Here is a 27805-nt window from a genome sequence, read left to right on the forward strand (position 1 = left end):
TTTGAAAGAAAATTAATATGTATGGCATAGCAGTTACTGGAACCCCTCTGTTACACTCTGGTGAGGCATCAGCTGTAGTTCTACTTCCAGATGTGAAGTCCTTGGAGTGGGAGGGACATAGCCTTGTTGGAGCATGTGCAGAAAAGAGCTGCAGAAATGGTCCATGGAATGGAACACTTCCATGAGAACAGACTGAAAAAGCTGGGGCTCTTCGGCCTGGAGAGGAGAAAGCTGCAAGGTGATAGTGGCCTTTCACTGTCTAGTGGAGAGCTACAGAAAGAAAGGGACAGACTCTTGAGTAGTGTCTGTGGTGAGGGGAAATGGTTTCAAGCTCAAAGACTGTAGATTTAGGTTAGGTATAAGGAAAAAATATTTTACAATGAACGGTGGTGAGGCATTGGAACAAGTTGCTCAGTGATGAAGTTGGTGCCTATCCCTTGAGACTTTCAAGGTGAGGCTGTATTGGGTTCCAGGCAGCCTGATCTCACTGTGGTGACCCTGCAGGGGAGTTGGACTAGATGGCCTCCAGAGGTCCTTCCAACTCTTAAGGATTCTGTGATTCTATAATAGTCTATCCTAATCTGCTCTTTTTAAGTGTTAAACAGGTGCCTCCTAAGCACCAACACAAGGAGTCAACCACCTGTCTAGGAACCCTGTTCCAGAGTTTGACTACCCTCACATTACACAGAAAAGATTATTTAAAACCCCAAGTTATTCCTGATTTCCAGTCTGAACCTGGCAGAGCTTTATGCCATTACCGCATCCTGCCGTCAGTGACAAGGGAGAAGAAATAATCACCTCCCTCTGGGCTTCACTTCCTAAGGGAGTTGCAGAGAGCAAGGAGGATGCCTCTGAGCCTCCCCTTTCCAGACCAAGTAACCCAGGTGTCCTCTGCATCTCCCTGTCATATGTGCCTTCCAGCCCTTTTATCAACATTCCTCTGGAAACTTATATATACTTTATCATCGTTTTTACTTTATGGAGCCCAGAACTATGCACAGTATTAAGGTGAGGCTGCACCAATGCTAATTGTAGAGGAAGACTCACCTCTGTTGACTAATGGCTGTGCTGTGTTTAATGTATTACAAAATGTGGTTTGTCCCTTAGCTGCCTGGGCACACTCCTAGCTCATGGTGAGCCTGCTTGTCATGAGCACCCACAGGTCCCTTTTTGCTGGGCTGCTCTTTCTGCTGCTTGTCTCAGTCTGATTCTGTCTCTGGCATTGCTCTATCCTAGGTGCAGAACTCAGCCTTTTCCAGCGTTGAGCTTCATTTTGTCATAGTTGAAACTAGGACAATTATCTAATTAGTGAGACAGGCTTTTCCTTTGAAGAACCCATGCTGACTCTGCCTGGTGATTTCTGTATTCTTTAAGTGCAGTTTTTTTCAGGCAGTGAATTTATACTAACAGGTCAGTAATTTCAAGGTTTTTCTCATATACCTTTCTTTCTTTGGGATGATGTTACCATGTTGGCCTGCAGTTCTTCAAACTTCCAAATAATCAAAAGTTTTCTTTAATTTAAATCCTAAATGGAACTTATAAAAGTCCTCAATTACCTCCTTGATCATCAAGATTAATGTGGTGACAATACTTTAGAGATCAGATCAATTTAGGTATGGAGAATCAGCAAGAACTTCTGCAGGTCTTCCCCAAACTAGTGACTCATTCAGCTGTGAATATTTATTTCAAGTTAAGTTTCAAATCAAAATACTTAATGTTCTGCCTGTTTTGTTTTTCAGTGTGTCTTCTACATTTGAGGAAGAACAAATTCATGATTGAATAGTGAATTAAGTAGCTGTTTCTCTTTGAAGATAACCTGAGAATTGGGAAGAACTGGATTTTCACCCTAGTCCAGCAGCTTTGCTGCTCACTTAAACACAGATGAATGAAGACCCCATTTGGAAAATCGCCAGGTCAGCGATCCAGAGCTGATGCAGGTAAGCCTGCTTTTCAGGTTTGTGGATTTTGTTTCTTGCTTGCTTTCAGTAGGTAAAAATATGTTCTTGCTTTTTTAGATAGTTTTTATGTCTCTGTGTCTGTTTTTCAGGTGTCACTACTTGTATCATAAATGAGTGTTCACTCATGTTACAGAAGCTGACAAATTAAAAAGACTCAAGCAGATTTAATTTAACCATACAGACTTGCATATAAGAAATGTTTAATGGTCTAAAAAAGTATTAATGGAACTGTAAATTAAACACAGTTTTAAGGAGAAAAAAATGAGTTTGTTATACACTGCCATTTTCGCAGGAGACCTTTTCTTCTGTTTTTTTCCAAAAGACAACCGATAGAAAGAAATGTATACCCTGTGTATTTATAGCTTGAGGTAACTTCATAAAAAATTATAGAAGAGCATCTGTTAAACACTACAGAAAAGTTTGTCTACGTCTATAGACTGTTGCTACTGTCTTATCTAAATTGAAGATTATTCTTAAGTACTTTATAATCACATAAATGCAAAATGTGAGTAAGCATGCTGTATGACTATTTGGGCTTATTTAAAGCTTTGCAGTTTAACAGACTAATCAACTGCAGTCAGTCTAGTGTACTCTGTAGTGAAGGTTATCAGTAATGATGTAATAAAAGTATGAAGTGATGAAGAATTGTTCTGTGTTTTTCTGCTTGGCCATTTAGAAACAAAACCAGTTCAGCCTTTTTTCAGTTACTATTTAAGTAATGTAAGTCATTCTATATAATTAGACTTCTATTTATTTATTTATTTACTTATTTTTATTATTTATTTTTATTTTTATTTTTATTTTAAACCAAATGAATATAATGTAAGATTGGGAGAGGGCAGTCGTCTTTGAAAATAGCCACATCCATTTTGCTGCTTTCAAATACTTGCATTCAAAACTGAGGCACCCAGTGAAGGAAAATTTCTTTGAAACCTTTTGATAACTCAGTTCTCACACACTTAGATTACACTAATGTTAATTTGCTATTTGCCATTTGAAACACATACTGATCTCAAAATGTGACTTCTGCAAATATTTTTAATAAATCATCTCAAAGGAATGTTCGTTTTCATAGGAATGATCCATTGCAAAGACTTATTCACTTGCTTCAGTGAGTTTTTATTCAGCCAGCTGAGGATTGATACTTCTGGACTCCTACAGAGTACCTGTGAGAGGAGAATTATATTTTTAAGAGAATATAAAGAAAAAAGGGTTTTGACTTCATATTTAACTTCAGTACTGTAGACTTCTAAACATTAATTAATTAATTAAACACTGCGCCACATTCTTATATTTTAAAAAATCTGAAATTTTATTTCAGTGTTTTATGGAAAATACTGCTTCCTACTGGTTCTTACAACTGTTCGTAAATTCATTTTTAATTTCAAGCAGATTTTTCACTTTCCTTTAGTAACCCATTACAGTTTATCCAACACAAAGTCATTTCTTCAGATACTTGATTTTCTTCTTTGTATCCTTATACAGCCTTTTCACAGTGATGTTTTCTGATCTTGACGGAAAAGTCCTTAAGTCTGTATTCATATGATGAACTTAGTTTCACTGTCATTTAACTACAACCATTAAGTTAGATGTGTTTGGTTGTCTTCAACTCTTGCATAGCTGCTTACCTGGCTTGGGTTTTGCCAGCTTTCAGCCTATCGCTTTTCTTTTCTTGCGGCAGACAGGTGCTGACCTTCTTCTGTTCCTGTTTTTCGTTATCATTGTATTTGTTGGCTTCTTGCTTTTCAGGAAGAAAAATATGGGTCTCAAATATCTGTTGTTTATTTTCTGATTATGCATAGGTAGGACAGTAGGCACTTACCGTTAGAACTACATAGCCCACTCAGCAATGCAAGTTGGGTAAGAGATTTTGTTTAAAGATGGCTGCTGAGCAAGAAGCATCATTATCATCGCAGTAATTTTACTGAGAGTGATCATTTCCCTTTTGTAAAGAAAAGCAAAAACAATAATTGAGTTCAGGAGAGTTTATAAAATAATTTTGAAGTCAGGAAGAGAGAACCCTTGCAGTAGGATACAAAATAGGATTATAGTGGGTTAGTTGTATTTTTATGTCTTTGGCAGAGAAATCCCAAGTACAGCTAGGTTAAGTACTCGAATGATTAAATGAAAACTGCCTTTTCCTTCCAAGATTTTTTCTTTGCAGGCAGGTTAGTAGCTGTTCTTACTCAGTTACATGTTAATAAGTGTATTTGCTGGAGAGGATTGATTTGGGCCTGTAGTGGTCACAAAACCACACCTGTTTGATGTCGGCAATCTTTGTGACTATTGACTATTATTCTGTGACTATTACTATTATTCATTTTCTAATGTGGGAAGCTTGAAGATTTACTCTACTATTGATAGCAATGATCCTACTAAGGATAAAAATAGGATTTATTCTCCTAGAGATTTTCGGAAGAAACCAAATGCCTTGGGTGCCTCCGGTGGCGCAGTGGTAGGAATGCCGCTTGCAACACCGGAGGCCCGGGTTCGAATCCCCCCTGTGGCACAAGTGGTAGAAGTGCCGCTCTGCTACACAGGAGGCTCGAATCTCGGGGGTTGGACTCAATGATCTCTAAGGTCCCTTCCAACCCGCACCAGACTGTGATACTGAGAAGTGCTTAAGCAATTACTGGACTTGACAATTTAAAATAGTTTAAAATAGTTGAGAATATTATTAACAATGTGGAGGAAATAAGATATTTGGTGCTTACACAATAATGGTTCAAACAACTGTGAAATAATCTTTTTGCATTTATAAGTAACTTTTAAACAGCTTTTGCTGCTTTTATACAGCAGTATTGATGCAAACATCAGTGCTGTTTTGATGTTAATTGCCTTCCTTTTTTGAAGATAGTGTCTATTTCCAGGAAACTAAGTGACCAGGTAATTCCTTTTTTGCAGAACAGCTGGATACTTCCAATGGAAATAAGTTTTTAAAGCCTTACCAACAGAAGTAGCATCATCTGAGAATAAACTATATTGAGTTGGTATATGCTATTATTAATTTTTCTTCCAAACTTAAGAGAAATCATATAAAATAATATAATCTTGGATTTGTAGTAGACTTTGGATCATGTACAGGCAGCAGAAGACAATCTGAGGATTTGTAATCTACTGTCAGGCATTCAAGTTGGTAGTTAGGATTACCATAAAAATCAATATATTACCAGAGCTATTTGTAGTTGATTTTGCTGTCATTCAGAGGTGGAGACTTAACTATTAGTGACATCGCAAGTATAGCAGCTTCTTTGATTAAAAAAAAAAAAAAAAAAAAAAAAAAGGTTTTCACCTGTCCTTGCTATAAAGTAAGTGTAAAGATACATTCGATTAAAAAAAACACTGGTTTCTGAAACGGAACTTTAATGAAGCACATGCTTCATAGGTCTATTTTGAGAAATAAAGGGCAGGATTGAGGATGGAGAAGAGAAGCTAAGCTAGATTTTTTTTTTGTTTGTTTTTCTCAGAACAGTAGCTGCTGTGATTACAGCCTCTGATGTTCTCAGAAGTGTAGAGAATTTTTGCAGGATGTAGATTTGGTAGATCAGCCAGCTATTCTGTGTACTGTGTCTGTGCATATCTGTCCCCAATACAGGGAAATATAGACAATTTTTTTGGTGAACATTATGTAGTGTAATTGATTGTGAAATAAATTGTTTACCCTTGTGTTTACTCTTAGGTTTGACTCTTGTTAGTGTAGTTATTGTTTGTTAATGCTCTAAGAAGCCCATGGTCTTCTGCAGTTATTCTTAGCAGTTTTCCTTTAGAGAATCCCAGGAAACTGTGATGATCAGAAACAATCATAATGTTTTGAAAACAGAGTTGGATATTTTAGTGTAGGAAAGAAAACTTACATTTAATGACACACATGCTTATGTAGTTTTTCCCTCGTAAAGGCAAATGTACTGCTCCTACAAACTAAGAAGAGTTCTCAATTCAAGATGCGACACACTTGGGATTTCAGTGACATTTTTAAGCAGACAACTATTCTGTCTTTGTACTCTTAATCTGTTTTGATTAAAAAGAACCCTATTCCTTCCCCATTCCCTTTTAAGTTGTGGTTGGGCAGTATTAGGTGTACATAAGCATGCTCTTAAGTCTCTGAAATTAATTCTGGAGTAGCACCCAGATAAAAAAAATAATTCCCAAGGGATTACTGCTATTTCCACTGCAGATTCTGAAGTTCAGCTTTCAAAGGTCCAGCTTTTCCTGCTAATTTTAAATACAGGGAATACTGAGAGAAATGAGATGCCATGGAGTCTTCTTAAAAGCTTATGTGATTTTGATGCTTCACAGAGACAACTGTGTGTTAACAGTAAGGACATACAATAGTAAAGACATTGCCAGTATCTTTCTTCCATCCTTCTCTATAATCCCCTTTTTGTTACTCCTCAGCTGAAATAACACCTACATTACTTAGAGTCAGCAGAGATAATGTTTTAATGTCTTATTTTATTGTTTTGTTTTGTTTTCACAAGGCAGAAGTTTCTAGTTTTGCTGTTGAATTTTTAAGCTTATCTTAATAATCTGTTTTGAGCTGAATTGGCCTTTAAAGACAGTGCTGACCACGTGACAATCAAATGCTTAGTTTGTTGTTTTTGACTGGGAGTTGGAGTTTGTGTTCACATCCTGTTATGAAAAATACATCTTTCTATGCTCAAAAGGTCAGTACATATGTTCTCCTTCAGATCCACTCAATTTTGTCTTTACTAGCTGTTACAAAGAAGCACAAAATGAATTACTTTCAATTCTTTATGAGTGTTAATTTATTCTTCTGTTATTATACATAAGGCCATTTGGTTATACCTGAAATACGACATCTCATGTAACTAAAACAGTTAGAACTTGTCATTACATATTTAAGATGCGGTAAACAGTGTAAATTGAAGCTGATTCAGTCATTGACATTTGTAGTGTATATGTAATAAAGGAAAATCATGACATTCTTCTCTGGTTAACATTAACATCTGATAACGTCTGCAGCTGTGTTACTGCTTATGACCAAACACATTTCTTTTTTCCTGAAAGATTTTTCTGAAGATGTTATTCTTGAAATAAGGATTTTAAAAATTATCTCTTGGCTGCAGATTGGGCAGTTGACAAAGAACGATTAATGCTGATTATACTTCTGTCAGAGGTGGTTTAGATAATACCAGAGATTTCAGGTGAATTTATGTAAGCCAGGTTACTGCTTTATTTTCTACAGTCATTAGTTGAAGAAGAATATTAGCAGTATGTTTGTATAAATTATTCTTTATTTGCTCTCAGCATTTTAAGTCATAAGATGTATTGTCATCCAAAATCTGGGAAGAAAACTCTCTAACTCCAATGCAGTGTTAGAAAGCAGTATTCCTTTATTCCTCGTGATGCATACTGCAAGCACACCCTTTCAGGTTCTACATTTGAACAGTTAAGACATATATATGCAGTACATTTGCATACATACTCACTCTTTTTCAAGGACTCACAATTTGCTAATGTCCCATTGGGCATGCTTAGTGGTATTTAGGATGGTTGAATGCTCACCTATTTCTTCCCATTTTTCACCATCAACTTCATCACTGAAATCTTTGAGCCACAGTTATCTACTTTTCCCCAATTTGGAAGATTTCCATTGCTTATTAGGCCATAATGGGCCACTTTTTAAAAGCAGTGTATGTGGAATCTGAGGAAAATGTCCTTGCACGTTTTGTGACAAAAGATATCAAGTATACTACTGTGACTCCAGTGCTTCATGCAGCCATTGAGGCAAAAGATGAAATTATTCTATCATATTCTTACTGCAGAGTTACTGACAAAAACAAGACTATTTACCACAAAAGCTGTAGTGGGAAGTTTTAAAACTATCACTTATGGATTCCTTTTGCTAAACTTTGTTTCTTAAATTATTGTACTAATCTCTATTGCTAAATAAACCAGCCTATATCAGTATCAGTGTGACAGTGTAGGTGTAATTTGTTAAAATTTCATTCATTTACAAATGAGCTGCTGTATAAAGAAACTTGTCAGGCTCTTTGCAGTTATGAATAGGAAAGAAGAATCATGTTTCTTGCCATTGAAGTTTTCTGTCTTATTTTATAACAGTTTTATGTAGTTTTATTTTTTCCTTTGATCCTGGGAGAAAATGAAATACACAGGACTTAGTATGTCCTAAAACATGAGAAGGATTTACTAGTTCAAATTCATTTTTTAAAATTCCTTTAGGGAAAAGAAAACTGGAACCGCATTTCTAAACACAATTTGTTATAATGGATTTTACCACTTCAAAGGAATAATGTTTATAGCTCTTCAAAGACTGTGTCGTTGTTGCTTGAAAAAAAATGTTTTATCTTGACAAGGGTCAGATGGTGTTCTTTGAGTAAGAGATGGGCAATACAGTGTCATGGAGTTATCTCTAGATCTGTGTCCGGGACATGGGCACAAGCCTGGAATGAGACAGAAGGTGGGGGGGGGAGGGGGAAATACTGAATTTTTGTGACCCCATGACTAATGAGGCAAGGCACTTGCTGGCTGTGCTCCAGGAGAGGGCGAAAGAAAGAAGAGATAGCAGATAGGTCTGAAAACAAAACAAAACAAAACACAAAAATACAGAGGTGATGATTTGAGGAGGAACCGTAATTTACTAAATCCAACAAAATCAAACAAAATGAGAGAGAAAAGAATGTCCACATACGAGGTCTTATGCTAGCAAACTGCAGGGAAGCACGTGCTTTTCTCCACAGCAAGAGGGAGAGTGGCTGCTGCCCTGCCAGGAGCTCCATCTTTCTTCCTCTGCTCATGAAGTCCTTCAGGAATACTGTTCCTCCCCTCCCTTCTGAGAACCCAAAATACCCAAAAGAGGCAGTCCACAGAACCAGAGCATTAACTCTTTAACTCCCACTTTTTTACATGATGTTACAATGTGGAATACTGAACAAAAATTGAAAAACCACAACATACAGGTACTTGATTGGTGTGTTACCAGTCTTGTGTGTGAGAGGTGTTGTTCAGCGTATGTCTTCCTATATCTACAAGTGGTACTAATTTGTGGAACATACTGGCTTTTTGTATGATCTCTGACTTTTTGTAAATGTACAAAATAGAGAAATGTTCTTCCACACAATGCTATTACATGGACAGGAATGTGTATGTCTTGCTAAAGCAGTGTTGAAGGTTATATGGTCTAGTGTAGTATATAATTTTCAGCTAAGTAACCTATTTTTGAAGGTTAAAAACTTCATTTACTTCATTAAATAACATCTAATTATTTCAGCTGCTATTGTAAAAAAGTAATTAGTTTTTAAAACTTTTCTTAATGGGAAAAACAGCTGTCTGGCCTGGGTTTAAAAGTACTATATTGATCATCCAGTTTCACCCTGTTGTGAGTGGGGTCAGCCACCAACCACTAGACCAGGCTGTCCAGAGCCACATCCAGCCTGGCCTTGAATGCCTCCAGGGATAGGGCATCTACAACGTCTCTAGGCCACCAGTTCCAGTGTTTTCACCACACTTTGACTGAAAAACTTCCTCCTAATATCTAACCTAAACCTCCCCTGTCTTAGTGTAAAACCACTCCTTCTTGTTCTATTACTATCAACTCATGCAAACAGTTATTCTCCCTCCTGTTTATACGCTCCCTTGAAGTAGAGGAAGGCCACAATGAGGACTCCCCAGAGCCTTCTTTTCTCCAAGCTAAACAAGGTCAGTTCCCTCTACTTTTCTTCACAGGAGAGGTGGTCCGTCTCTCTGATCATGTTTGTGACCCTCCTCTGGACCTTTTCCAAAAGCGCCATGTCCTTCCTGTATTGGGGGCCCCAGGCCTGGATGCTATATTCCAGCTGGGGCCTCTTCACAAGAGCTGAGTAGAGGGGGACAGTCACCTCCCTTTCCCTGCTGGCCATCCCTTTCTTAATGCAGCCTGTTTTATTGTTGGCCTTTCCAGGCTGCAAGCACATGCTGCTGTGACTCATGTCCAGCTTCTAGCCCACCAGAACCCTCAAGTCCTTCTCCACAGGGCTACTCTCATGGAGTTCTTCCATATAAATACCTGGGCTTGTACATAACAAGCACAACACCTTGCACTTGGCCTTCTTGAATCTCAGTAGGTTTTCATAGACCTACTTCTCCAGCCTGTCCAGGTCCCTGGATGGCTTCTCTTCCCTCCAATATATTGACCACACCACTCAGCTTGGTGTTGTCTGCAGACTTGATGAGGGTGTGCTCAATTTCATTGCCTTACGTCATTGAAGAAGATGTTGAAGAGCACTGATTCCAAGACTAACCCTTGGGGAACACCACTTGTGACCAGCCTCCACCCAGACACAGAATGGCTGACCACAGCCAACAAGTTCTTAATCCATCAAACAGTCCATCTTTCAAATCCATACCCCTCCAATTTAGAGAGAAGGATGTAGCAAGGGATCTTGTCAAAGGCATTGTAGAAGTCCATGTAGATGGCATCAGTTGCCCTTCCCCTGTTCACCAATACTGTTTATCCATCGTAAAAGGCCACCAGATTGGTCAGGCAAGATCTGTCCTTAATAAAGCCATGCTGGCCAACTCAGATCACCTTTTCATCTTGTATGCACCTTAACATAGGAACAAGGAGGATCTGCTCTGTGATCACCACCAGAGAAGACTGAGATAGAACACTTACTGAGGACCTCATTTTTTCCCACGTCTGAGGAAGCCAGATCTCTGTTCTCTTTTATCAGAGGGGATGCACACTCAGCTGGCTCCCTCCTGCCTATGTACCTGTAGAACCTCTTGTTATTTTTCATATCCCTTACCAAGTTCAGCACCATCTCTGCTTTGGCTTTCCTGATGCTGTCTCTGCACTTGTGCTTAATGCCCATGTACTCTTCCTGGGCTACACAAACATGCTTCCACTTCTGTACATTTCTCTCTTTTCCCTCAGTACAAGCTGCATTTCCCTGCACAGCCATGTTGGTTGCCTGCCTCCTCCTCTCAGTTTCTTCTGCTGGGGAACAGAGAGCTCTTGTGCTTGCAGAAGAGTGCCCTTAAAGATCTGCAGCTCTGTTCTGTTCCTATGCCCATAAGGATATTTTGCCAGGGGATCCCATTCAGCAATTCCTTGAAAAGCTGGAATTTTGCTCTCCTGAAATTCAGGGCCCTAGCTCTGCTTTTTGCCAGCCCTGTATTGCTCAAGATCACAAGCTCCTGGAGAAGGCTCTGAGGTGACTTGATACTGGTCTTCTAGTATCTAAAAAGAAGCTGCAGGAAAGAAGGGGGCAGACTCTTTAGCAGGTTTTGTTGTGATAGAACAAGGAGAAATGGTTCAAATTTAAGGAGGGTAGAATTAGGTTCGATATAAGGATAATGTCTTTTACAGTGTGGGGGGTAAGGCACTGGGAGTGGGTTGCCCAGTGATGTGGATGTCCCATTCCTGGAGTTTAAAGGCCAGGCTGGAACAGGCTTTGAGCAACCTGATCTAGCAGTAAATGCCACTTTTCATTACAGGGGAGTTAGTCTAGATGGCCTTTAAAGGCGCTTCTGACTCTGAGGATGCTATGAAGTTTAACAAGGAATGCATGTCCCTGTATTTGTTCAGTCCAGGGAAGAGGAAGCTGAGGGGAGACCTCATTGCAGCCTACAGCTTTCTCATGAGGGGAGTGGAGGAGCAGCGCTCTCTGGTGACCAGTGGTAGAACCCACAGGAAAGGCTTGGAGCTGTGTTAGGGAAAGTCTAGGTTGGATATCAAGAAAACGTTCTTTGCAGAGAAAGTTGTTTCATCCCACCCAGAATTGTGAAGAAGGTGAATGTTTGGAGTCCTCTAAATACTGTGTGTTTGATGAGAGTTGCCAGAGCAATGTAGTCGGACAGTGACTCAATGGAGCAATACCAGACAGTTTACTGAGCTTTCTAACTTTTTTCTTTTTTTAATCTACTACTTTGAGGCAAAATTAGTTAATTTTCTAACAATAGTAGGTGACGGTTACTGAAGAAAATTGATTAAAAGAAGATTAAGGGAAAGACAGACATAGAAGGTGAAATTTCACCACTTAACTTGGATCCAGGGTTGTCTTGAGTCTTGATTTGTGAGCGGTGAATCAACAAAGGTAAATGGGCATGTTCAACATTGCATACTGTAGTAGTCTGAGACTGCCCTTGGGGTGGCAACCCTCTTGAGTCTATAGAAGGTTCAGGAATTTTCAAGAAGGTTCTCTGGTGGTCATGCACTCCCTCCTCAGTTAATACTGATGTTTTTTCCTCAGCTCGTGTTTTTCAGCCTTAAGCAGAAGTAAGGATAACCAGTCTATCACTGTCTTTGCAGTGTGAAGGCCCATAAATCTTAAAAGATTCTGACTCTAGTCATTTAGACCCCATTCTGTATTGTTCTCTGTGGGTGAGGATGTAACTGTAGGTTAGTCATCATGGGGCTTGATAAACTCTGTGGTAGGCTCCATAGCTTTGAAACCTTAGGAGTCAGCAGACTAGAACAGACTGCAGTTAAAGAATAACAGGGTATTCTGTTCACACTGTTCTGCTGATAAGCACGGTTAATCTTGTCATGTTTAGGGAAGTTGAGAAACCTATTGTCTTATTCCTGTTGCTTGGTAGAATCTTAAGCCTGTTCTTGGTAAGTTATTGCTTTCTAGTGAATAACATATAAGAAGTATGTTGAACACAATAAAGAGATTCCTATACTATGATAATCCTGAGAGCTCTTAATGGGTGGCAGGGCGATAGTTCTCTAGTCAACAAATTCCTCCTCAATCTCAGACAAGGTTGATCATGCACTGGAACAGGCTCCCCAGGGAAGTGGTTACGTCACCAGCTCACCAGAATTAGGGAAGCATCTGGACAGTGCTCTCAGACATATGGTCTGATTTTTGGGTGGTCCTGTGTCAAGCCAGGGTTTGGACTTTACGATTCTTATAGACTTCTTCCAACTCAGGGTGTTCTGTAATGCTGCCAAGCTGTTCTGTAGTGCTGCTGAGATGTTTTAGCCAAAACCATCATCAGTAGATAATTTAATTTTTATTTATTTATTTATTAAAGATTTGTAGTTTTTGTAAAACACTCCCATATTTTAATAAAATAAATTTTGTTGAATTAAGTATAAATTAAACATAGCTACCTCATATACAGAAACAACTTCAGTTGCAGTCAGTTCCCAAATTCTTCACCATTTCTAATTCAACTTTTGGTTGTCTTTTGAAATTATTGTTATTTTCTCATTTTAAGTTCATACAAACGTGCTTAAAGTATAGTTCTAATTCTATGTTCTTCTAAAAGTCTGTATTGCAAATAAGATCTTTACTGTAGTATTTACTGAAAGGCTTGTTTTTGTAACCCAAACCTTTTAGATGTCATTTGAACTGGAAACACAACTCTCAGGATTTGATTCAAGCCTGAATGTGATAAACATAAGATAGAGTATTAATTCTACCATTTGTTACTTTATACGTCCTCTTTGTTTTTCCATTTGAAAAAGCAACAATAAGAATATTATGGAGACTGAGTACTTTTGAGTACTTCTTTTTAGGAGTACTTCTAGTGCTTGACTCTTGTGTGATACCGCTATGACTCCTCATGAAAGACTTGAGCAAATGCACCCCAAAGATATGCTTGGAACATAGTTAAATATAGTCACACTGAATACAGAAGGATTGATTTGTTTAGACCTGTAGAGAAACTTGATTAAATATTTTTATGTAGGTGTTTATTTAAGCATTAATAGTCAAAATTCTGAGCATTTGTATACACAACTCTTTACAGATGCTAGTAAAATGTGTCCAATTAGTTGCACGTTAGTTCACTGCTCTGACAAGATTCTTTTGGGTAGTGCCCACAAGAGGTTTTGTTTCAATGCCCACTTTACCTCTCTGAATGTATTTGATGTTAGATGGGATTTTCATTTAGCAGAGCAGTACATCAGTATACTGAAATCACAGCACAATCATAATACAGCAGTTGCACTGTGATGGCGGCTGTCATGCAGTTTGCAGCTTTTGAACAATCCCAACCACCATTTACCATCTGATACTTCTCATCGCTCTCTGCCACTACCCTCAACCATGGCTGACAAGCAGTTGCCTGGCCCAGAAGACAGGACGGGTCTGCCTATTTCAGTGCTAAGGTTTATAGGAGTATCCTTGTTTCTAATACTGAACTGTGAGTGTCATCTGTAGTGAGAATAACCTGGTTTGCTCCTTTTCCCTATACAGAGGCCATCCATTCTAGGAATATACTTCCTGGTTTAGTTTTGAGATTATTTTATCACAGGGAGTGAATAATTATCCAAAGTATGCACCTGGTGCTTTCTCAATTCATATGATAGTAGTAACCACTTTAAACTTATTTTCTTTTTTGAATAATCACAAAGAGGACTGGGAGAATCAGAATCAAGCCAGACATCTCCTGAGCATTCATTAGCCTAAAGATGTATATATAACAGCTGTGACTTTAATTGGGTCTATTTGAGTAGACTGTAGAAAAGAATGCATATGTATTTGGCAATCACTGCGTTCTGATGATGTGATTCAGAAAACTTTTTTTCTTTTTTTTTCCCATATGCTTTCATGTTTTGCACATCATGTTCTTTTCATGCAAAAATCATTTGCTAAAAAAATGTTATCTCCAAAGTTAACTACTGTTCACTAGCAGCATTCTAACAACCATTACCAGCTTTCTTTTCTCCTTTTCTTTCTCTTATCCAAAGGTTTTAAGTTTCCAAATTCAACCCAAATTTGACTGGAATAAGTATAATGCCCTTCTATCCATGAAACATCACACCAAACATCTGTCTATTGTGGAGAGTGTTTATGCAGAATGGCTTCATGAGAAAGGACATGAAGAGATTCCACTAGTTAAATTGTAAAATGTGGAGAGTGTTTATGCAGAATGGCTTCATGAGAAAGGACATGAAGAGATTCCACTAGTTAAATTGTAAAAGAATGAACGTGATTAAAGACAAAGACGGTTTATCCTAGGGACGGTCACGGGCTAAGCAGCTGTGGAGAAATCAGTTAATGTGAAAAGACAGGGTATGTAGCTAAAGATGAAATATGTATCTAGAGGCAAGGACGGCCTAAGGGAAAAGCAAGATGTGTAGCAATGTATGGACATAGCTGTGAAGAAAAGTAACTATAAAGCTAACCACAAAGGTCAGATGAAGTAATGTCTAATTCACCAATCCTGAGCTTAACTTTTGCAATATGCATGAACTTATTACTGATTGTATAATGAGATGCTGTAACACCTAAATAAACGAGGCTTGTTGACCATGATAGCATGAAGACTTGTCTCCCGCGGTTACTTCCAACAAATGGTGACCCCACGTGATAAGGAAAAAAGGCGCCCAGCGGGTGAAGAACTGCGTTGGGTTCGGGTCCGGATTTCAACAGCCCGACGGACCGACGAAAAAGAAGCTAAAATTGGAGCTCCGCGCTCGAGCGACCACGACAGGTGGGCTCGACGACACGTGCTGCCGAAGCTGGAGGGCCTGCAACGGTACCACGTGAGTAAAATGGACAGGCAAGCAGCATATAATTTATTTTCCGCTTTTCTTAGGCGGAGACAGTTAAAGGGATAGACTTGGAAAAGGAACTCCCAAGTTATTAGTGTATGGGTAATGCTAAAAGGTTATTTCAGAATCCGCATTTAGTGCATGATCTTGCTGAGTGGGTAAATTTGGAGATGCAATTTTTCAGGGAATTGATAGATGGGAGAAAATGGTTAAAAAATGCGGGAAGTGTGGCGTGTGGTTATAATGATTTGTTTGCAATATCAGGCAGAAAAGGAAGCGGTAGAAGAGACTAGTGCTGTGCAGGCAGGAATAAGAATTATAATGAATGGTCAGAATTGCCGGGGGCCCCCTGCTGTGTCCACCGTAAAGTTTCCGCCGGCCGCCGAGCCTGCATTGCCAGCGGCTGCGGAGCCGAGTGCCCCGTCTTCCGTCTCCTGCAGTCTGTATCAGACGAGGCGCTGCATCGACCATGGCGCTACAGCCGGCCCCCTGACCCCCTTTGCAATGAGCCGCTCCTGGGCACAGAGTGACCTGGCGGAGGCCGTCGCGCGGGAGCAGGGGGGGGCTTGGGCTGCGCTGGCGCGGGCTTGTTTAGAGACGGGAGACGGTGAGGCGTTGGAAGCGGTGCCACAGGCGGTGCTGTCGGTGGGGTATTCGCCTAATGCTGCAGGCGGGACACAGGCTGCTATCAGTGCTTTAGATTGGAAGTTGTTGTCACAATTGCGGTCTATATGGTCAGTCAGTTTTGGAGTAAAAAGTGAGCCAGCGAGAACAGATACCTGGATTAATATCTGGAGTACTCAGGTTTTGTTGCATCTGATTGTGGGGCTATAGCTAGGTTGATTTTTTCGCAGCACGAACAACTGCTATTTAATGCTTATTGGGAAGAGATGTTGCCAACAGAGAGTTGCGATAGTTAGGCAGCCCGGAGATCCCCTTGTATAATGTCACCGTAAGAACTTTAGGGGTGGGTTCCTTTCATCCGGACGGAGGCGGCTTATTAGGACCAGTTAAATGTAGGGAGTCAATGTATCTGGCCAGACAGGCTATGGATAAGATCAAGGCACCAGGTGGGTTGTTGTCTTATATGGGAATCCAGCAGGGAAGAAATGAGGATTTTGGAGCGTTCATAGATAAGGTAGCTGGAGCCATAGAGAAGGCTGGAGTACCAGAGTACATGAGGGAAATAAATGCTAAAACATTGTGCACTTCAGAATTGTAATGCTACAGCTCGTGCATTCTAAGTACTTTGAGGAGTAACTGGACAATAAGAGGAGGCGTTAGACAGACTTCGAGCGTGCCCACGGGGCTCAGGGCTTTCAAGATTGAGGCTATTAAAGAGCTAGGGGCAGGATTAAAGGCACAGGCTGAGGCTTCTCAGAATCAAGTGTTAGCAGCCCTTGCACCCCTCCAAGCTGCAGTCGCTACAAGCCCACGCTCGCAGAACAGCTCCCTCATGAAATGTTTCCGTTGTGGAAAAACTGGCACATCCGTCACGAGTTGCCAAGCACTGGGATTTGGCGCAGCAAGTGTCAATCCAACACCAACACGCTGCTGTATGCTATAGGAAGTCGGGAAACGTGAGAAGCAGCGCACGAAAGAAAGCGGCCGCGCTCCGATACAAGCTGCCGTTCCAGCCAGCGGCCGCCTTCCCTCCGCACACGTCGCTCGTCGCGTTGTCGGTCTCTACAGCACCCCGCCCTCTGCTTCGCCCACGTCGTTCTCTGCACCTCGCCATGCCGCCCTCCTCGTCGTGCGCGGCTGTGTCTCTGCAGCCCGTGTGTAAACGTGTTAAAGACACGGATGGACTGAAACTGGGGATGGTTGTGACCCAGGTCCAGTAGATCCAGAAAGGGAATCGGACGCATTTCCTCCTGATGATACTTTGAAGGGAGCAGGAATGACAATTTTCCCTACAGCGTACTGTGATGTCTTAGAGCATTGCAGAGAAGAAACAATATTAAGGGGTGATGCTGACACGTTGCAAACCTTTCCTAATCAGGTCCCCCATTTGGAATCCCTGCCTTATGAGGCAGTGAAGGAGCTAAGGGAGTCAATAAGAACATACAGAGTTCGGTCAGCCTTTACATACAATCTTTTGGTTACAAACAGTGACACTTACGCTATGACCCCTCACGATTGGAAAACTGTGTTAAGAATGATCCTCTCTCCTACACAATACACCATGTTTGTGACAGAATATCAGCTACATAATTTGACTGATACCTCTTTGCCTCAGACTCGGACAAATCCATGTGGCACAGCACCTCTTCAACTGTGTTCAGACAAATGTCACTCACATTCCTGAATTTGGCCGTGTAAAATATGCACATGTAACAATAGATATTCATTCTTCTTACATATTTGCCACAGCACATACAGGTGAACACAGTCATGACACCCGTAAACACTGGTTATCTGCTTATGCTGCTATGGGAATCCCACATGCTACAAAAACAGATAATGGGCCTGCGTATACCTCTAAGGCCACTCAAACTTTCCTCCAAGAAAGGTGTGTTAAACATACTACAGCTATTGCTCATTCTCCCACTGGACAAGCTATCACTGATCACATTTATCAACACTGAAATCCATTCTTATTATTAAACAAAAAAGGGGGAATATGGAGACACACTGCAAAAAAATATTATGTAAGGTTTGCTTGTTTTTGTTTGTGCTGAATTTTTTGAATCGTGTTCATAGAGATACAGCTTATGTGGATCGTCATTTTGAGGCTTCCCCAGTGCTAAAGGAACAGCCTATGGTTAATATTTGGAATATGGCCACAGGACTTTGGGACTGTTCCCTACCACTGACAATTTGGGATCGTGAATATGCTCGTATTTCCACAGGGACTTGGCCCTATGTGGGTTCCAGCATGATATCTTCAGTCTCATCTGAAGGCAGAAAATAGCATCCAGCCTTTATAGTAATTGTAATTGTGTGTTTATTACTTAGTGGTATTGCTTTGTAACTTGCTGTGCTATAGATAATATTACTAATAGTTTGACATAGTGTGTGATTTTCTGTTTTACCAATGCAGTCTCAAGATTTAGAGTTTAAGGCATTAGCTAGGATGTTGTGTGCTTCTTCTATTTTAGTAATAGATCAGATGTGTATTAAACAGGATTTGATGTAATCAATGCTAGAATCTACAGGAATAGATCTTTTAATATTTTAGTACTGTTTGGTTATGATGTTATTAGCCTATTAATTAGCTTTTCTTAATTTGCAAAGACAAAACCTGGGAAAGGAATTTCTAGACAAAGAGATGACCCTGTATCATATAACGGATACCTATTTTACATCCAATTAATTGGGATCTGAAAATATAACCATGCATCATTTTAGACAAAAGTGCACGCTAATAGAACTAAATTTGATAGTTTATTCTGTTTTCCAAGCAGGTGTTCCACTTGGGCTCTATATCACGCACTGGCCATGGCGGATATGGTGTACAACTGGAAAGAAATCCTTCAGACCTGAATGCAGGAGAGATCTGTGATGGATGAGAGAGGAAATGTGCACCTTGAAGCAGGGGACGCCCTGCTGGCACTACCTGTCGCATCCACCACCAACACAGCTTGCTGTTTCTCAAGGGTCAATAAGTAATAATGCCCTTAGTGATACTCTAGTACATTTGTCCTCTAAAATTGGTTCTATTTGACATGCTACTTCATTAAATTGCACGATCATTAATCAATTATTAGCCCGGATAACTCAGTCAGTAGAGCATGGTTATGAGCATCTTAAAAGCATTTATTGCACAAATTTTAGTGGTCATTAAAATCAATATATCAGAGTATATAAAAATTGAAGACTTTTCCTGATCAGTTACAGATTAACACAATGGGACCCTCACGGATTTATTTTTAGGTTGAAGAAACTTAGGTTGCAGTACAAACATGTTTGTTCTTTTTAGTAGGTTTAACAGTAATGTTGTTATGTTATATTTGACTTGTCTCTTTTTTCACTTTTAGAGTATTGTCAATCGAGGTCTTGATTGAGTTGTAATAGTTATGTCATTAATATAAGTAGTGTTGTTACTCTATAGGCAGAATCTTGGAATTGTTGTAATACAAGAAGAATTTATAGATCAGCAGCCATGGATCGAGTAAGGAGTTCACAGAGCAGCAGCTATGGAGCAGGATAAAACTACATGAGATGGATTGAACAAACGAACTGAATGCTTGTTAAATATGATTAATCGGTCGTTGAACTGAGCCTTTTCATTTTAAAAGAAAACGGGGGAAATGTGGAGAGTGTTTATGCAGAATGGCTTCATGAGAAAGGACATGAAGAGATTCCACTAGTTAAATTGTAAAAGAATGAACGTGATTAAAGACAAAGACGGTTTCTCTAGGGACGGTCACGGGCTAAGCAGCTGTGGAGAAATCAGTATGTGAAAAGACAGGGTATGTAGCTAAAGATGAAATATGTATCTAGAAGCAAGGACGGCCTAAGGGAAAAGCAAGATGTGTAGCAAGGTGTAGACAAAGCTGCAAAGAAAAAGTATCTATAAGACTAACCACAAAGGTCAGATGAAGTAAGTTTAATTCACCAATCCTGAGCTTAACTTTTGCATATGCATGAACTTATTACTGATTGTATAAATGAGATGCTGTAACACCTAATAAACGAGGCTTGTTGACCATGATAGCATGAGACTTGTCTCCCGCGGTTACTTCCAACAGTCTATCCTTTAGATAGACTTTCTCTGCTAGTTTCTTTCAGGCTTTGCTTGTGCTCACGTCCAAAGGGTGATTGTTCCTCATGTTTAAGGAGCCCAAATGCAGCCAATGTTTTCACTGCTTCCTAAATCACTGTGTAAAGTAGTTTACTTTAGACTCTTATTCATGACTGTAGTACTTTATCAGAATTCTCAGTACTGCTTAGAATCTGCCCTGTGATGTCATGTGCATTATGCCTACTGCTGGCAAGAATGCAGCATTCTCTTACCAGGTTCTTTACAGAAGGCTTTAACTCTTTAATACCTTATTTTAAGTCTTTAGACATTTAATTCTGTTTGATTTAGCAGAATATTACAGTAATTAAATTACAAGTGTCAGTTACACTGGGCACAGTTAATATAGTAATTGTAATGTGCAGCTGGATTGTAATACAAATATGATTCTATGTCTGTAACATGCTCCTCATCATAATACTAGACATTCTTGTTTGCTCAGAAGGAATATGTGAGTTGAAACCAGCTCAAGAGACCTGCTCTTTTCATGCCTCTTTGTTTATTGCTTAGTTTTCTTATGTTCTATAAGCTGGATCATATGTACACTTCCTTCATGTTGGTCTGATTAATTCAGCAAGACATGCATTTGCATTATTTTGGTTAGCATGAGGACAGTCATTTGATTCACTTAACTGTTACAGCTAGCTGGTCATCTCAGCTGTTGTGGCCATTCTTCTAGAACATAGACCAGGTCCCTGTTATGTGAAGTTCAGCTTTTTTTTTTTAGCTACTGTAGTGATATCACTCTTCAAGCTTCATGGGGAAGCAGTCCTTTCTTATTTCTGTAAAGCATTCTCCCATTGCAGGAGTTCATTGATCATTCACAACATGATGTTTTTGGATTGTGTACATTTAGTGTTCATAAGGAAATTTTTATATATAATTATTTTTTTTAAATATAGATTTTTATGAAATTGTACACAGGCTTTATTTATCAGTAATTCCATCATCATTTATATTGTAGGTCATGCAGGAGTCTCTGCCAGCATGATGAAGAAAAGAACTTCCCACAAGTAAGTTGTTAATATTTTTACAAAACTATAGTTGTCTGTAACTGGAAGGACTGTTTTAGAAATATATCTGCATTGCTCCAATCACTTAGCTTCTGTAAAACTTAGGGAATAGCCTTCAGTCTTTTTGAGCAGAGTCAGACTTCAGTTCTTTCTGGAGGGTGGTAGGAAAGAATAAGCCACTAAGGGAGTTTTAAGCATCAGTTTTTGAATGTTATTCTAAAATTATCTGATGACTACAATTTACAGTTTCTCTGCAATTCAGAGAGAAGCATTTGCAAGTCAGAAGCTAGTCACATGTACTCAGGGACCTCTGTTAATCTGGCAAAATGTTCATCCGTTGTTAACAAGCTGACAAAAACTGAAAAGCATACTTAGTGGTAGACCAGTATGGAAGTAACCTTAGAAATATTTTATCTTCCGTTCACTAGAACTGTAGTTTTGAAATTGATTTTTTACTTTTCTGAAATAAGGAATATGTCTGTTAGAAAGCTGCTATTTGTGAGTAAAGGATATCTTCTAATGCATTCTCATGACATGCATTATTTCCTGTACAAGATCTTTAATTAGCAGCTGAATGTTGCAGAGTAGCTGTGAGAAAATAGTTAATACTCTGGGCACTATTGATCTTAGTGTAAAATGGTGAGATTTATCTGACTGCATCTCTGATGGGAGAAATCTAGGCTGCGTTAGTGTGAAACTTATTAAAAAGTTATTAGTTCCTTTTTTTATGTCTGAAGTCTTATTATGGTGGTGTATGACATGCACCTGCCCAAAGCAGTTTGCCTAGCAAGTGTGTTTTCAGTGACGTAACATACTTGAATGAGTAATAACTGTTTCCCAGAGACGGCATGTGATGTAAAACTACTCTAATCCTTTCCACCAACTCATCATTATCCATTCTATTCTCATAGAAGGCAAATACATAAATTTATTTGTCTAGAGGCAGGTAGAGTTGGTTAAAACTTAATTTCTCTTGTTCTTTTTCAACCGCTCAGAGAAAGGAGTATATGATGGGAAGACTATCAGAGGTGGGTTGCCTTTTGTACTTGAGGGTGGCTAGATTTGTCTTTACTGTTGTGTTGATATACAGTTTTTGAATACCTAAATAGGTTCTGCATTTGCTAGCATAAAGGCTATATGATACAATTCTGAGGAATTTAATTATCCAGCTTAGTTTTATGTTAATTTAGCCTAGTTCACTTGTTCCTGGATCATTTAGTGAAGGTTTTGTGTGCCAAACAAAGATACAGTGTTCGCTGACTTAGATCTGAGAGAATAAGAGAGACTAGCAGAGAATTGTTTGCACGTGTAGTTTACAGTAAGAAAGTGAGATATGGATGATTCTGTAAAAATGTGTGCTTATAATACTTTGAGCTGTTATAGTAGACAGTAAGTTAATAATGTGTACTTTGTTGTGGATTTAGTTATGATGACTTTTATATTCCTCATTTAATATGAAACAAGAGGAACAAGCCTATTGTTAAGGTATGTTAAGGCCATAGGGGAGACTTCATATGTGCTACAGAATTTTTGTGGCAGAGGGAAGAGCCAAGAGTATGTAAGAGAGCATGATTTAAAGAAGTGATCACATGAGCAGTGCAGATTACTCTTTTGAACTCATCACAAAGTGGTAGTCAACTGTTGAGACTTTTGGAAAGGATTCAGCCATAATTACAGTTCACTTGCATAAGGACAGATCTTCCAGATGATGTCAGTGGATAGTGATGATTGCTGTGAATATTAATCTGACCTCATTAGCTTCAGATCAGTCAGTAGTCTCTCAGATCTCATTCTTTTTCCACTCTTGGTACTTAAGAAAGGAGTACAAGAAATGATGTATGTATCAATCCTTTCTTCTTCCCTCATATCTTGTAGTTTGCAATTTGAGCATCTCAAGGTGCAGGCTGTACCTATAGTTTAACTGTGAATGAACCTAGCCTTTTGAATTTCTGATGCCTCTTTAAGCTAACTTGTAATCTTGGCTCCTGCAGCATCATAAGATTTTGCAATTGAATAGTGAGTTTTGAGGGAGTATAGGAAGCACTTTGTCTAACATGCCTCACAGTCTGAATCTTGTGAAAAATAGTTAATAATAATTGTCTCACTGACATTCTGCTGTTGGTGGTTCTCTGTAATAAGATTGTAATAAGTTTGGGGTCCTATATTTAATAGCTTTTCTTCTTCATACTATGAGAGCCTGAAATTGTTCAGACCATTAATTGTTTGGACCATTGCTTTTATGCTGCACCTACACAACTGCAGTTTTATTGTCAGTTTTTTTGCAGCTGTGCTTTTTTTTTCTTTCTTTTTTTTTTTTCTTTTTTCCCCCCAAATCTTCGAGGTATGGCTTTCTTTCATCCTTTGCAGTTTCTTTCCTTAGTTCTAACTCATGATGTCTCTGAGAGCTGGACTTAATTAAATGGACAACTAGATAGACTATTGGAAATTGCCATGCTCCTTTTATAAATACCAATTTGTCCTGTAAGCACAGTCCTGAAGTAATGGTTCTCAGCTGCCAGTCATAAGTAGTTCTCCAGTACACTGTTCTTCGTGATAGCACATGCAAAATAAAAGTTTGTGTGAGGACCATCTAAACATAATTTGAAGAAATAGGAAGATTTCTTTCTGCCTGTGTAGTCTCACAGATCTGGTTTTGATAATGAAACCTTTTCACATAACTAGGTTTTCTTTACCAGCTTAATGCGTTCAAGACATGGAAGAGGATCTGAAACACACTGAGAATATATCTGATATGTTGAGAGCAATTTCTAGGACTTACTGTTTTTTGGTTTGTCTGACTCCATGTGTTGTATGTATCTAGAAAAATTATTATCTCAGTCTGAGAATCTGAGTGGAATTTTTGAAGAGAATTTTAATAGAGGCAAACATTTTGTATCTTCTGGATATAGCATGTTAGAAGGTTATGTATATTTTTATTAAATGGTGTATTACAGAAACAGCATACTGTTAAGGTATTCCTTGGGTTCATTGCTTTATGTCTTGGATGAAAACAAATTGGTAGCTATTACATAAAGAGTTATACATTCTTTCTTACCACATGTTCATTTGTAAGAAAATATAAATTTTTCTTGGAAATTTATTAATGTAAATATCTCTCTCTTTTTTTTTTTTTTTTAACATTAAAAACACTTGAAATGAGAGTAGTAGAACAGACTTCAGAAACAACTTGATTTGCAAGTTTACCTGGCTGGTGTTTGACTTGTAACTACATTTGTAATGTTTTTTGCTCTCTTCAAGGCATTTTAAAAGATAGTTACTAGCTTGAATTAACTTATGCAGTATTTTTCCATTATATTACTTAGAATGACTGTGAAACTTTTCACTTTATTGTTTCACTTTAAACATTTCAGGGAGATTGTGCTTTACAAGTGGAAAGCAGAAATTGATATTGAACAGTATCTTCAATCTTTCCCACAATCAGATAATTAGCAGTATATACAAATATACAAACATAAAAAATGGACGTTATTGTAGCTATTTCAGATTTTTTAAAACTTTAGTTTGTTTTATTCTGCCTTAAATGGAACTAAGACTCATTAGAACTAAGTTGTCAATGGTCTACAGGCTGGTTTGGCCCAGTTCCGTGACTGAGTGGGAGGATCCGCAGAACCACACTTCCAGAAAAGGGAAACAGGGGACCCTGAATAATTAAAAACAGTGGCAGTGATCTGAGGAGAAACAAAGTAATTTACTAAGTATGGTATTGGAATGTAAGATAACACATGATAATACAATATAGTTAGAATTGAAATTAATAAATCAAATATAATGAGAGCAAGAGTGTCCAAAAAGAACTGAAGGCCTTACACCAATGGCGTGCAGTCAGGATGACCAGCAGTGAGAGTGCCTGACAATCAAAAAGAGAGATATTAGATGACCTACTGAGGCCTTGTATGTGTTCCCCCTGAGCAGAAATGATAGCAGAGCCACGTACAGTCTTCTGGGGAATGTAGTTCTTCTCTTCTGGACAGGTGCTCAGAACTGGAGCTTTAACTCTTTAACTTCCAGTGCACTACATGATGTTATGATGTGGAATACCTATAACCAAAAATCAGAAAACCATGACATAAGTAAAACTCATTTCTGTTGTCTCATCTCACTTAGTCATAATAAAGTATTACTGAGAGTATTGTAATTAAAAAAAAAAACAAAAAAACACTTGAGCAAGAGTTTGATAATACATTCTAGTTTCAGCATAAAATTTAAACTAACTTTAGTTTTAATTTTAAAATTTTAAATTTTAAATTTAGTTTAGTTAGCCTTGTAGCTGATAGTTTATATTAATTTATGCTCTCAGAAGTTAGGACTACAAACACTGTAGGCTTCTCTTGCTGAAAAAGTCAAATCACAAAAGAGGAATTTCAGTAAATTTTACTATTGAAGTTCCTGCCAGGATATTTTTCTGGAGGTGGGATAAATAAGCTGATGATATAATCATACAAGTCATTTTTTATAGAGTTTTGATTACATCTTCAGCATTATGCATTTTAGTTTCATATAGTGAATGCTTTACTCTGTAGGATGGAGATTTCACTGTTATTTGTCTTCTTCGTATCTGTCATACATACACTGCTCTGTGAGCTCTCGTCATTCTTTGAGGCATTTTTCTTCAGTTACTGCTGTACTTAAGGAAGTTGGTTTTTTTTTTTGTTGTTTGCAACCTGTTGGCTTTTAAGAATGTTCTTGCATATTTGACTGCCATATAAATGAAGTATGTAACAGGTAGTAACTAGTCCAGATAATTATTATAGTATTAGTTGAGATTCGCCAGTATTTTGATGTGTCACCCCCCTAAATTTTAAGAATTAAAATGTGTGTTTAACATACTAAAATAGACACAGTACTAATTTCCTATCCCCAGTATGCTGTCATAATGTTCATGTGTTTCTTCCATTTGTATTCAGATGGTTAGTTGGTGATTTTAATAACGGCATAGAATAAAACTTGCATGAAGCATTCAGTGCTTTGGAAGGAATTTGCATGCAAATTCCATGAAAACAAGAAAGGCAGAAAAATGTAATTAGTTCAGTGCACTAAGAAGTATACCTTCTATCGCCATTACCATTACATATCATTTAAACTGTGTTGCCGTAAAGAGGAATGTTATTGCGGACATACCTTTAAAAATACATAGACTCCAAAATAAGTGGAAAAGGAAGCTAAATATCCTTCAGCTGAAAACACAGGTTATAGGAGAAAAAAATGCCTTAGAAGAATTTCAGACACTTGCCAGTAATATTTCCACCCATTTCTTCATTCTGGTGTAAGGGATTTTTGTTTACTTTCCACAAGAGTGGGAAATGAGATAGTAAAGTTACATGAGGTAACTGTTTTGAGATGGTATCAGGTGAGTTTTACAGTTGATACTCTGCAGCAATTTTGATCTTAAGCAAGCTAGTTTTAGGTATACAGTTATGAAACAATCACTAAAATGTTGTTGGGAGTAATCCACTACTTTTCAGTATGTTTTTGTTGGTTGTTTTTTTGTGTGTGGAGGCTTTTTTTGTTTTGTTTTGTTTTTCCAGTATAGTGTAATAAGCTTTATACTTTTGTTTCACTAAGATACACTAAGCTGTAGACAAAGTATACACTTCTTATCCATAGTAGAATTTTGAATATGTGCTTGTTTAATATTATGTTTATGTCTGTGTACAGAAAGCACAGAAACAATGTGGGACCAAGCAAACCTATTTCTCAGCCACGAAGAAACATTGTAGGCTGCAGAATACAGCATGGATGGAAAGAAGGGAGTGGACCTGTAACACAGTGGAAGGGCACAGTTCTTGACCAAGTTCCTGTAAATCCCTCTCTTTATCTTATAAAGTATGATGGATTTGATTGTGTATATGGACTAGAGCTGCACAAAGATGAAAGAGTTTCTGCACTTGAAGTCCTTCCAGACAGAGTTGGTAAGTGTTGGTTGTTTTTGGTTTTTTTTTTTCCTAAATTCACACATATACCCTGATGCTTATTTTTGAATGTTCTCTCTCAGTGATTCCCGACATCCCCAACATGACATCTGAACACTTAGATTTTATTTATTTTTATTTTTGTCACGTAGCAGGTAATCTTAAATCTGTTTAAATTTTCAGAGTTCACAAAGATCTGACAATCCAGAAGATTTTGTTTGGTCTCTCTTTTTTTTTTTTTTTTGGTTTTTTTTTGGTCTTTAGATAGCAAATAGTACATCCTGTGGGTTTTGTTTAGAGTTTTACCTTAACAAGATTATGAAAAGTTAACTTTGATATTTCCATTAAAATTTAAACTCTAGGTGATCTTGGTTATGTTGTGTGCAGTATGTCTGGGAGTGATATTTTTCATTCTGTACATTCCCTGAGCATTTCTAATAACAACAGAAAACATTTTCAAAGAATTTACCTTCCTTAAACTGCTCGTATATTTTATATTTTTCATTCTGTACATTCCCTGAGCATTTCTAATAACAACAGAAAACATTTTCAAAGAATTTACCTTCCTTATACTGCTTCTCTTCCTTTTCTTGCTTGCCTAATCTACTCACTGCCCAGTATCTAGCTAAAATACAAAGAGTTTTCATCGCTGTGGCCTATGTTGGTATTCCATTACTGTGCACTAAGAT

At 38.3% G+C, this 27805-nt stretch overlaps 1 protein-coding gene across 4 annotated transcripts in view; it reads left to right on the forward strand.

Moving 5' to 3' along the window:
• Nucleotides 1-27805, forward strand: part of SPIN1 (spindlin 1) — a 65560-nt gene that overhangs the window by 30583 nt on the left and 7172 nt on the right. For all 4 annotated transcript variants that reach the window (XM_015849358.2, XM_015849357.2, XM_015849359.2 and 1 more), the window contains exons 2-4: nt 1740-1937; nt 21138-21186; nt 26863-27116. In XM_015849358.2, coding sequence (XP_015704844.1) covers nt 1886-1937; nt 21138-21186; nt 26863-27116 — 355 coding nt within the window. In that variant the 5' untranslated portion in view covers nt 1740-1885. The remainder of the gene's footprint in view (nt 1-1739; nt 1938-21137; nt 21187-26862; nt 27117-27805) is intronic.

This window comes from Coturnix japonica, chromosome Z (genome assembly GCF_001577835.2).
Source record: "Coturnix japonica isolate 7356 chromosome Z, Coturnix japonica 2.1, whole genome shotgun sequence".
Classification (NCBI taxonomy): Eukaryota; Metazoa; Chordata; class Aves; order Galliformes; family Phasianidae; genus Coturnix; species Coturnix japonica.